This window comes from Larimichthys crocea, chromosome XIX, assembly GCF_000972845.2.
Source record: "Larimichthys crocea isolate SSNF chromosome XIX, L_crocea_2.0, whole genome shotgun sequence".
Classification (NCBI taxonomy): Eukaryota; Metazoa; Chordata; class Actinopteri; family Sciaenidae; genus Larimichthys; species Larimichthys crocea.
In genome coordinates this window covers 754,581-766,660 of record NC_040029.1, presented here as the reverse complement: position 1 = coordinate 766,660, position 12,080 = coordinate 754,581, and the positions used below count along the sequence as shown (strand labels likewise).

General features: G+C 43.5%; 1 protein-coding gene across 1 annotated transcript in view; it reads left to right on the top strand.

Moving 5' to 3' along the window:
- Positions 1-12,080, top strand: part of LOC104936516 (FERM, ARHGEF and pleckstrin domain-containing protein 1) — a 48,481-nt gene that overhangs the window by 21,046 nt on the left and 15,355 nt on the right. Inside the window, exons 3-13 of the mRNA XM_019258281.2 lie at positions 4,759-4,863; positions 6,395-6,437; positions 6,526-6,604; positions 8,927-9,024; positions 9,405-9,519; positions 10,702-10,849; positions 10,933-11,028; positions 11,114-11,280; positions 11,359-11,427; positions 11,510-11,585; positions 11,683-11,893. Of these exons, the coding sequence (XP_019113826.1) occupies positions 4,759-4,863; positions 6,395-6,437; positions 6,526-6,604; positions 8,927-9,024; positions 9,405-9,519; positions 10,702-10,849; positions 10,933-11,028; positions 11,114-11,280; positions 11,359-11,427; positions 11,510-11,585; positions 11,683-11,893 (1,207 nt within the window). The remainder of the gene's footprint in view (positions 1-4,758; positions 4,864-6,394; positions 6,438-6,525; positions 6,605-8,926; positions 9,025-9,404; positions 9,520-10,701; positions 10,850-10,932; positions 11,029-11,113; positions 11,281-11,358; positions 11,428-11,509; positions 11,586-11,682; positions 11,894-12,080) is intronic.

Sequence of the window (12,080 nt, the reverse complement as noted above, 5' to 3'; positions counted from 1 at the left end):
TTTGCTCAAAAGAAATGACTTTTTTAGGATTAATCGATGATCGAAATAGTTTGAAAGGTTGAATTTGGCGGCATCTATTGGCGAAGTTGCAGATTACAACCAACTGAAACCTCCTCACCTCACCATCCCCTTCGAAGTGTGATAGATAATATGAATAATATGTGGAAGATGAGGAGTTTTACTAATAAACTAACAATCTCAGGCTTGTTATTTTCATTCAGAAGGTGCTGGAGTTGTCTTACAAACAGAGAACACTTTAAAGTTTTAGACCATCGCGTGTTACAAAGTGGATTTACTTTGCCGGCGAGGCGGCTTACAGTCAGATCGGATACTTGCAGGTATTATCTCAGGCGGCAGGAAACCATACCTGTAAGTGAAAGGCACTCCGGATCCACCGATGTTTGCACAGTACTTTTGAGTCTTGTGTGGCTGCTCACAGTGGTAATTAATCAGCGCTTCAGTCTAGAACAGAACGAGTCTTGTTTCCTGCTTTTCAAATGCCGTAAGCTTGAAATAAACCCCCCAAAACAACACTTGACCTTAAATGCGGTTTGGTTTACAAACCTATGTGCATCATGTCTGACATTATCAGGCTTTAAAAGTTTAATTTTCCATCCTCGGAGCTTTGAAGTTTCGAAGCAGACGTCTTTCAGCACAGATTCGGTGAACTTGGCCGGCTACTGTATGTTGTGTTTTTTTTTTTTTTTAGAGGTTAGAGCTTCAGCGCCCCCCAAAAAAGATCTGATCCTGACCACGCCTGCTCGGTTTAGGTCACGCTTTCCTCACTTTCCAGCTCTCGCCTTTTCATTACAGCCCTCAGGTTTCACACACTTTCGGTTAAATTTAGGTTCTTGTTTTTCTCTCGCCAGCTCTGTTATGACAGAAAATTTGAATTCGAGCTTCAGAATCGAGTTTTTGAATCTTCGGTTGTAAGAAGATACATCATCACGTGTCCGTGACGCCTCTGTTATTGTGACCGGTATTGATATTTTAAGATTTCGCCATCATTCCCTTGATGACATTCCACCTCTGCATTCCCGAGTCTTACATTACTTGAATGTGACATGAGATCTCTCCCCAGTGCATGCACACAGACGACTGTAGCCATCGGGGAAGGGTTTGCTGATATTAAAGGAAATTGCTTTTTCTGCCCGAAACATTCTTGGAAATCTTGCCTCAGTCTAATTAAGTTCATCGTGTACAACATGAGCTGCCGCTCTAAATGTTTTCAGCTAAAACTAGTTCTTGATAAGTTCTCTGGAGAACCTTTTTAAAAGTCACAATTGCAGCGCTTTTGGTGCTTTGAAGAACCTTTTTTATGTTTAATAATCTTTTACTGGTTCTTCTTAAGTCGGAAATGCAGCAACTGGTTCTTTACCAATAAAAAAAAAGTTCCCCTAGAACCACTTTAGGCTGTAACTCTTTATTTTTAAGGGTAGAAGGAAAACTAGTTCCTGATAAAGGCTTTGAAGAACTTTTTTTATCCCTAAGAACCTTTTTTTTGGTGTTTAAGGTTCTTTAAGGAACCAAAAAAGGAGCCAAAAAAAGTTCTGTACCCAATTTACCCAATGTTGCACTTAAACAAGTCAATTCAAATGATTACATATTGTACCTAGAATAAACTTTAATAATAAAAGGTTCCTTGCAGTGCTGAAAAACGTTCCCCTCAGGTATCACCATGAATAATTACTTTAGGTTTGAGAGTTCTTTGGAGAACTGAAGGAAAAAAGTTCTTTAAGTTACAATTGTAGCACTGTTGGTTCTTTGAAGAACCTTTTTATGTTAAAAAGTTCTTGGAAATACAAATTACTGGTTCTTTAGTTGGTTTTAAAAGAACCGATAGATAAAAGGTTCCTTGCAGTACTGAAAAAAAGTTCCCCTATGGCATCACCATGAAGAACTGCTTCTTCAAACTCTTTATTTTTAAGGGTTGAAGAAAACCGGTTCCTGATAAGTTCTCTCAAGAACCTTTTTATCCCTATGAACCATTTTTAGCTGTTTATGGTTCTTCAAGTCACAATTGCAGCACTTTTTGTGCTTTGAAGAATCTGTTTTTCCATTTTAAAGAGTCCTTTGTTTTAGTGATTACTGGTTCTTTTAATCGGACATGCAGCGACTAGTTCTCTGAAGAACCTTTTTATCTTTAAGAACCCTTTTTAGCTGTTTAGCTTCTTCGGGGAACCGATTACCAAAAAACTTTTGGTGCTTTGAAGAGCCTTTTTAATGTTTAATAATCTTTTCTTTTATAACTCTTTAAGTCAGCCTTGTAGCAACTGGTTCTTTAAAAACAACTAATAGATAAAAGCTTCCTTGCAGAACAGAAAAAAGTTCCTTTATTTTTAAGGGTGTAATCACTATGTTGCACCAAAAAACAGTATAAAAGGAAACATTGCTGATGTGGACTAGAAATGAAAGAAAGTCTTTTTCTAGGTCTGTCTTTGTTTTTTTATCTCCTCAAGAGTTATTCAAGCAGAAAGGAAGAAAAATCCAAAGTTTAGTTCGAGCTGTGCTGTCCTAATTTTGCTGTTTTCCATTCTCCAAAGTCCAAATCACCTCTTCTGTCTGTCTCGGCATGTGTTTTATGGGTCACATGATAAAAGTCCTCAGGCGTCCCATCCAAACCCAACACTGTGTTTGCAGAAAACCGGTCTCTGGTATTGTTGAAATTGGACATTTCGCACAGGACTTTCCGTGCGGAGCATTAATGAAGTGAATTGAAAGCATACATATCTGTCAGAACGTACGCTTTAATCAAAGGAAAACGAGTGACGACAAAGAAGTGCAGACAAATGAGTGAAGGATTTGTTTGGAGATGAATCAATAGAATATATTCGTGGCTACAACTTGAGGAAGGAAAGAAAGAGAAGGGTGTAGTCGACCGTGGTTTTCTTCTTCTTCATCATCTCCCTTCCTGCCCTTTCAGTCGTGTTTGCTTTCGGATCCTCTTCCAACCTGTTCTCCCGCTTCCTCTTCTCGTCTTCGCCTTTTAAGAAAGACACACCAAAGATTACCAGAGCTGGATCCCGTCCAGAAATCCTCTAAGCTTTTGCACATGATACCGACGTCTGTCAGTCAAGCTCTCTCAGTCATTCAGCTGGTTGGTATGAGTGTAGCTGTAGCTGGCAGTCGTCTGGCTTTGTTGTTTCTGGAGGTCTGCTGTGTGAGTACAGTATTCCTGACCACACAGAAACAGATGGACACACACGGTAGCCAGATGGTGACAGACTTGGCTAACACCTTGGCCTTCCCTGCTCTGATTCCTCTCCTCCTTATTTTTCTTCTCAACACTCTTGAACTCCACCTTCAGGCTATTTGTGCAGCTTCATCCTCCACCCTTCTACTAACGAAGTAGCTGAAAACAGGCGAACGGTGGTGCTGAAATACTTTATATTCACAAAGTTACTGACCCTCCTTACGCTTTATAGAAAAGGTGCAAACCATACACTGAACTTAATGTTGAATTAATGCAGGGTGTATTATGAATTCCTGATAATCTGCATTAATGGGAAGAAACCATCAAACAGAAACTACGGCGTATCCGTATCTTGGTAGTCCCGCCTCTTCCGCCTCCTGGCTAATCTAAAAATCGGAAACCAACATCTGTGGCGGCACCCACCTGTCAATCAAAGCGGCCACGCTCTTAATCCTGCATAACTTTAAGCCTTAATATAACCTGAACAGGTGAGTTGTATATAAATTCACCCTCAGTACAGTTGTCATGAACGGGGAAATTAGCTACAGAGACCAAAACTGTTTTTTGTACCAGGCTGTAAACATGTTTATTTCTGCTGTGAAGCTGGACATTTGAACATGGGGACTTATGGAGACTGACTCACTTCTGGAGCCAGCCTCAAGTGGACGTTAGAGGAACTGCAGCTTTTCGTACTCGAGATATGAAGATATTATGTGTATTATATCCTTAAAACAGGAATAAAAACATTTTGAAAGAGGAGAAACTACAAACCTTATGAAGAATATCTGCTGTTAAATATAGCAGAGACACGGCAGCTTTGTGTGATATGAAATTCACAGTTTATTTAATTTGTTTTCATTTCTGCTCAGGCTACAATAAAACTATAATCAGGACATCTAGCGTCGTAAAGAAGCACAAAGACACTCACCTGTCCTGATCTTCAGGTGTGCGGAGTTCAAGTTTGGCCTGCAAGTGAAGCATGAACCTCAGATCTGCCGATTAAATCATAATCTGTGTTTTTGCTTGCAGCGGGGGAATGCTCGGCTTTATGCAACTGCACATTAACTCAGACTCTCTCTGAATGTATAATGGTACGCTGCAGCTCGAGGGTGGTACCATTCAGCTCCGAGGAAATTATCCCGGTGGCTAATTTTGGGTTTGGTTCCACGTCTGTAGGAGACGTTGTTTGATGGTTGTAATCCAGACAAAATAACGCTATACGTGCTGACAAAACGAGGCGCTTACTCGTCAGGTGTAGCTGCATCATTAGACAGAGAACACATACACAGACGTATACGCTGAGGCTGAGGCTGTGTGGTTGTTTCCAAACACTCCCAGCTGAGCCTCGGGCCTCCAGCTATTCATTAGAGCCTTCACCTCCCAACCAGAGTCAAAGGTCGGCTCCTCGTTAAGAGAGGAGGAGAAGCTCGTTAGGGAAAATGCTTCTGACGGCTCCTTTCCTACATTAAATTAAACGGCTTCAAAATAATCACACTCCTCCTCCTCACCTCCACTTTTCCTTGAATCTAATTTATTCTCCTCCGCCTCTGCTCGGTCTCTTTCAGCAACGTTCCCCCGGCAAAGTTCTGTTCGACCTGGTTTGTGTGCATCTCAACCTGGTGGAGGGAGACTATTTTGGACTGGAGTACCAGGACCAGCGCAAGATGACGGTGAGACACACACACACACACACACACACACACGGCGTTATTTGTGTTATGCCGCTTGTTGTTTTTGCAGATCGACATCTTAAAAGTTAACGTACCGTCACTGTAAATTACTGTCCTCAATCCAAGAGACAGATAATCGGCACAAAAGAACAGACAACTGGGTCAAATCAAATCAAATTTTGAGCGTCAGATGCAGGAAGCTGTCTTTAGAGTTCAATATTTTCTGAAATATAACTCCTAGAGACATAAAATGTAGCTGTGTTAGAGACAAAACGGTGTACAACAGCTACAATTGATTGAAAGGCACAAACAAATGTCATATCTTTCATTACTGGCCCTTAAAAATGGGGGGATAATGTGTAAAACGGGCACATTGAGGTATATTTATGCGTATTTCCTGCTAAATTGCAGTGTTTAATTGATGTTGTGCCAAATTTCAAGGGCTCTAACATAATCAGAATCCGAGATATGCCGAGTATGGCAAGAAAAACTTGCAAAAAACTGTCCAAAAAGGCGATGTGGACAGCAGAGACTAATTCTCCTGTCTTACTGTTACTGTCTATATTTGCCAAATTCAAATAAACACTCACCTTTGCCTGCAGCTACATCCCTAAAGGTAAACCTTCGACGTAATCTCTCTGTTGTTTATCTGGTTTAACTTAAAATGTTTTCACAGTATATCTTATCCTTCATCCACATCTGTGCAGATTTAAACGTCCACCTGGACTCTGTTGTTCCACCTTCTTCACGAGAGAGCAGCTGGTTGTAATAACCCGCACACGTGCTGTACGATTCTGGGTTGTGTCGGCACGTTCGCGGATGCTCTGCCAACGTCCGTTAAAAAGCTCGTAATGAAGAGTCGGAGGAAGCAGAGCAGCAACAAGCAGCTATACATCACATGGATAGCCGAGCGCTACTTATCTTGCTTATGTCCGCCAGCGTGAGTTTTATAGCCGCGATAAATAACGCAGATTCAAAATATACTCCGCCACATGTCAGAATCCATTATGAGCAGCATTGCAGGCCTGACACTTGCATGTGTTTACATTATAAGACATTTTATCAAAGTAGAGATAGCAGTGTCCGTGTCAAAACTGTTTTTTGTACCAGGCTGTAAACATGTTTATTTCTGCAAATAGATACTCTTAAATTTTACACACCGGACCTTTAAAAAATAACGATTTCACAAAAATGAATAAAATGCTTCTTTAAAAAAACACCTCTTAAAATTAAAAAGGAGTCACGACAAGCCGTGAAACTTTGGGGACCCCCAGGAAACTCTTTTTTTTTTACTTTTTAGGCAAAAAGTTTCCGACAATTAAAGCTCGTTTTAAAGTGGAACTTTTTTATTCCAAGGGACGTCATATATTCCCTACCAAATTACATGTATCCATTCGGAGCTCAAAGTTTACACGACCGCAGCTCAAACTCACAAACTCGTCTGGACGTTGTGGTCGTGCCAGTTATGCTACAGTTAATATTCATGTAGACGAGCAGGAGCTATAATAAAGTCGTGCTCTGTCCTCCGTAGGTGTGGCTGGATCTGCTGAAGCCGACGCTGAAGCAGATCAGACGTAAGTAACTCCCAGTCCACATCAGCTTGTCTCTTGTCTCACGTCTCTTCCCCCTTTTAACCATATCCCCTCGTTTTCCCTCCATCAGGGCCTAAAAACACCATCCTTCGCTTCGTGGTGAAGTTCTTCCCTCCTGACCACACACAGCTCTCGGAGGAGCTGACTCGGTAGGTCTCCTCGACATAGAGACCACACCTATCCGAGGAGGAACCTCTCAGATTAAAAGACACACTGTTTTTCTGTTGGTTTTCCGTCTCGCCGGACTGTTTTGTGTTCTGCAGGAGGAGTTTCACAGCTGTGTCTGAACATAAAGCATTTGTTTTGTTCTTTTTGTTGTCCGTGGTCAGCCTTTTACCATCTATAACACATTTATATCCACATGCCATCACATCAAAGAAGCTTTCAGGCTGCAAACATTTGAGAGAGATGCAGAACAAGCTTTTTGTTTCTGTCCTGGCATTCAAAGATTCGATTATAGAGACACCTCCTAGTCCAGAAAGTGAAGATTATCAGCCACCATCTTGTCTGCTGCTTTGTTGTGTTTTGTCTGATGGCGACTATCACAGCAGACTGCACCGCGTGTGCTCGTCTAAGATCATTGAACGCGGCACCGTTTTCCATCACATAAGCAAGAAATGACCTTCTGCATCTTCCCATGATGCCGCGGTTCCCTCTTAACCGGCCAGCTGGATTTACTCGAGACCAGAGCCAAGCAGGAAGCCTCTCATCTGTGAGAGGATCTCTTGAGATTGAACGAAGACTCAAAAGATTAAAGATAGTCATGAAATCAAACCCCGATTTTTCTACCATTTACAGTCTGCTATTGATTAATTCATATTCTGTAAACCAACAACTAGAGACCGACAACTAGAGACCGTCAACTAGAGCCTGACAACTAGAGACCGACAACTAGAGACCGACAACTAGAGACCGACAACTAGAGACCGACAACTAGAGACCGACAACTAGAATCCAACAACTAGAGGCCGACAACTAGAGACCAACAACTAGAGATTGTCAACTAAAGACGGACAACTAGAGACTGTCAACTAGAGACAGACAACTAGAGACAGACAACTAGAGATTGTCAACTAAAGACCGACAACTAGAGACCGAAAAACTAGAGACTGTCAACTAGTAACTGTCAACTAGAGACAACAAACTAGAGACCTTCAACTAGAGACTGACAACTAGTGACCGACAACTAGAGGCCATCAACTAGAGGCTGACAACTAGAGGCCGTCAACTAGAGACTGACAACTAGAGGCCGTCAACTAGAGGCCGTCAACTAGAGGCCGTCAACTAGTAACTGTCAACTAGTAACTGTCAACTAGAGACAACAAACTAGAGACCGACAACTAGAATCCGACAACTAGTGACCGACAACTAGAAACCGTATACTAGTGACTCTCAAGTAGTAACTGTCAGCTAGAGACCGTCAACTAGAGACCTTCAACTAGAATCCGACAATTAGTATGTGTGCGCCACACAACAGACACAAACTGGGACTAAAACATTTAATAATTTAAATATTTACTTGCACCAGACGTTAACGTTCTCCAGTGTAACAGTATTTAACGTGATCTCAGCTGTTGAGGAGGAAATGTAACGTGTTTGTGTTCTGACTTCTTTTATTAAACCAACTCCAGTTTGTCCGGCTGCTCTGTAAACAGACGCACCAGCTGCTCGTCTTTGTTTCCGACAAAGCAGCTGATCAAATGCTTCACTTCCTGTTACCACCAGCGTCGTCAGATCTCGCTTTAATTTCACGAGAGAACGCCGTCACCGCTTTGGAACGCCGCTCTACATTTTCCACTGACGTCGCTCGACCTTTTCTTCTATTCCACTGATCTCACATCGTTTTGGCGAGTGCCAGCTGACTGCAGCATTAAACAGGAAGTGGGCACATGGCCTTTTATTTTTTTTTTTCCCCTTTGTTTGGCTGTCAAAGCATTTTACTGTTGTCAATGTTTCCTTTGATGGGCACACACCAGAAGAGTCTGAAGATCTAATTAGACTTTTATCGAACAGAAAGAGGTTTTAGAGGCTGATCTTTTGTTTCTAGTGTTGTTTATTATAAAAGCGTGTCCTTAAATAGCAAAATTCACCACTCAGCAAAGCCTCATTAACTTTATAAGAGAGGTAATCATCCAGTTATAAAAAGATTGAATTGGATATGACATAAAAAAGCTGCAGTGGACCATTAATCACACACTCATACACACTCTGAGTGTGTTTCTCTGCCACTGTTTGTCCTGACTTGTGTGTCGTTTGCTTCATCGTTACCGTAGAACGTGCAAACAGAAGTTATGGAGCACGTTAATGCACCACAGTCGTCTTTATAGTGCTGAAACATGAGCATATGTGTGTAAGTGACTCTACTTAAGAGGTCCGGATCATGACAGAAGTCGCCCGCTGTGTAATGATGAACGGAAATCAGAGTTTATAAAGTGTGCATTGACCTCGTAACCTCGCTCTTCTTTCTGCAGGTATCTGTTCGCCCTGCAGATCAAACGCGACCTGGCGTGCGGTCGTCTCATCTGCAACGACACCAGCGCCGCCCTCATGGTGTCCCACATCATTCAGTGTGAGTACGACACGTACAGGTACACACACGCATAAGCACTGCGATCCAAATGAGATTTAAGAACGACTGAAGGGAGCATGAGTTCAATGCAACGCTCGCTCCAAGGGGGGGAGCAATGCTTTGCTTCATGCTGATGAAGCGTCAGATGTTTGAACACCATATGTTGTAGGATTCAGCCCATGGAAAATCGCTTGGTTGCCGTGGTAACCACCAGTTCCCAGCCTTGTTTGTATGTGTACATGCAGGTGGTACACGGTCGACGCACAGATGGAGACGCACGCTTCAGTACGCTTCATGTGACCTACAGGGGAATAGACTGAGTCTGTCACCTCTTCAGTTTCATTAAATTCTCTCCCTCCTTCCTCTCCTTCCTTCCTCAGCCGAGATCGGAGATTTCGACGAGACCCAGAGCTGGCAGCACCTCCTCCACAATAAGTACCTGCCCGACCAGGACGCCATCCGAGACAAGATCACCGAATGCCACCGCAAGCATGTGTGAGTTATAACACACAAGTCTGTACATGTATTCAGAGTATGTGTACTCAGTGTGTACTGTGTAGCAGTTAGGACGACTTTAAGTGTGTAACATGTCAGAAAATAGAGCCTACAGGTCGAGGTGACATCTTCAAATCGCTTATTTTGACGTCCTAAGTCTAACTTTAATCCGACAGACAGCAAATACTCTAAATATTTGTTGTTTTTCACTGATTTCAATCACAGTTTCTGTTAAATAATGTGTTTTTTCCATGAAAAATGTTCATTTAATTAATTCTCCAGGACCTGAATATGCAAATATGTTTAATTCCAAACCATGACTGGCTCACAAACCAGTTAAAATCACCTCTTTAAACTCAGATTTTCAGGATTTCAAGGTGAGCGCACAAAGTGAAATATTTCGTCTTTCACAACTGGGGGAAGGAACAATAATCAACAGTCGCAGCATTACCTGTAAATAGCTGCTCTGGATTATCCTACGCTTGGAAAACAACACTAAGCCGAGGTTTAGTCTGACTGGGGATCAGTTTTTGGTGGAGCATGCATACCTATTTATTTCATCTATTTATTTACACAATTACACCCACCCTGCAGAGACGTTTATCTCTTCAACCTCAACACACACACTTTTAATCTCTCCCCCGCAGAGGTGGCTGTCCACAAACACACCACATGGCACTCCCTTCATGCTCCCCGGAGACCACACACTCACACACACACACTCACACACCTCGTGTCTCGTTTACATTGTCGCTGTGCTACAAATGTTGTTTTCTGCAAAAAATCCCCCTAAAAACCGCAGACGAGAGCTGAAAAAACCAAAACCACAGACTTGCTGATTATTTGTCACGGTCACACACCACAGACCTCCACCCACCCTCTTTCTTCTTCAATCCCTCACCCTGCTTTAGTCGACGCAGGAAGGAAGTGGCTAATTCAGCGGCTCATACAGGAAACAGGAAGCTATTTTCAGATTTGCGAGGAAGCAAACGTCTTTCTGTGGCACGCTGCTGCCATCTGACCCCGTTTTTCAACAAACGAAATGTGCTCCGAGAAAGATCCTGATGGTCGTTGCCTTGGTAACAGCCTCTCGTTATCTACAAGCCGACAGACTGGCACGAGTTGCTGATTGATATCAATTAACAGATGATTAACGGGTTGATCGGTCTCTCTTGCTCACAGTGGACAGACTCCCGCAGTGTCAGACTACCAGCTGCTGGAAATCGCCCGGCGGTTGGAGATGTACGGCGTCCGTCTGCACCCGGCGAAGGACCGAGAGGGTACTAAGCTCAGTCTGGCTGTGGCACACACTGGGGTTCTTGTTTTCCAGGTAAAAAACATTGAGGCCGAGTTCAACGACCGGCGTAAAATCTTTAAAAAATGTAAGATACTGAATTTTTCTCCTTTGTTCAGGGATACACAAAGATTAACGCCTTCAACTGGTCCAAGGTTCGCAAGCTCAGCTTCAAACGCAAGAGGTTCCTCATCAAGCTAAGAGCAGATCCTGCTGTAAGTCCATGCAATGCTTCATTTCCCTTGCCCTGCATCTCTTCTTCCCTTCATCCATACTTAAATCTGCCGCTGCATCCTCCAGCAGAACGCCCACCACGACACGCTGGAGTTCGCCATGGCCAGCAGGGACTGCTGCAAGATCTTCTGGAAGATCTGCGTGGAGTATCACGCCTTCTTCAGACTCTTCGAGGAGCCCAAACCCAAACCCAAGCCCATCCTGTTCACCAGAGGATCCTCGTTCCGGTTCAGGTAAGGGAAGCGAAGGAGGGAGGAGACGCTACGATGTTTGGGTTTGTCTTTTTAATTGTAGTGTTTTATCGCCTGCAGCGGTCGGACCCAGAAGCAGATCATCGATTACACGAAAGACTCTGAGCTCAAGAAGGTTCCATTTGAAAGGTGAAGCTCATAGACGAGTGATCGGATTTTCTGGATTGGTTGCACGTGGTTTGACTTCATCCGCGACATTCTCTGTTTTCAGGAAACACAGTAAGATTCTGTCCAACAGCAGCATGACGCCTCAGTCGTCTTCCTTCAGATCACAAGTGCCAAAAGAGGTGATACACCGACAGATGCTTTATCCATACTTCCCTCATTCTTTGACTCGTTGTTCACATTTTCAGGCTCTTTGTGTCTTCTATCTATCTGTTGCAGAGCGCCATGTCTGTCCTGTTAGCAGACCAGCCCGACTCGGCCAGACTGGTCCATCAAGCTGAATCTAACGGTTCAGATGAGCCTCCGGCAGCCGCGTCCGCCACCAACGGCTTCCACGACACACCCGCGGCGCCAGGCACGGACCCGACTCAGCCCCGACCGAACCACAACGGCAGCAGATCAGCGCAGGACCAGCAGTTCCTCAACCCAGGTCCATCCTGCAGGGCAAACAAAGGCAGCAGCTCCTCTATTCCTTACATAGACTGCAGCGACATAGACAGTGAATGCGACGTGACAAAGAACAGCAGGGTGTCCAGGGGCCACGGCAATGCAAACGACAGCAATGCGGATGAGGCTTGTGTGTTTGATAATAAGCACGGGGGTGGTAGTCGTAATGG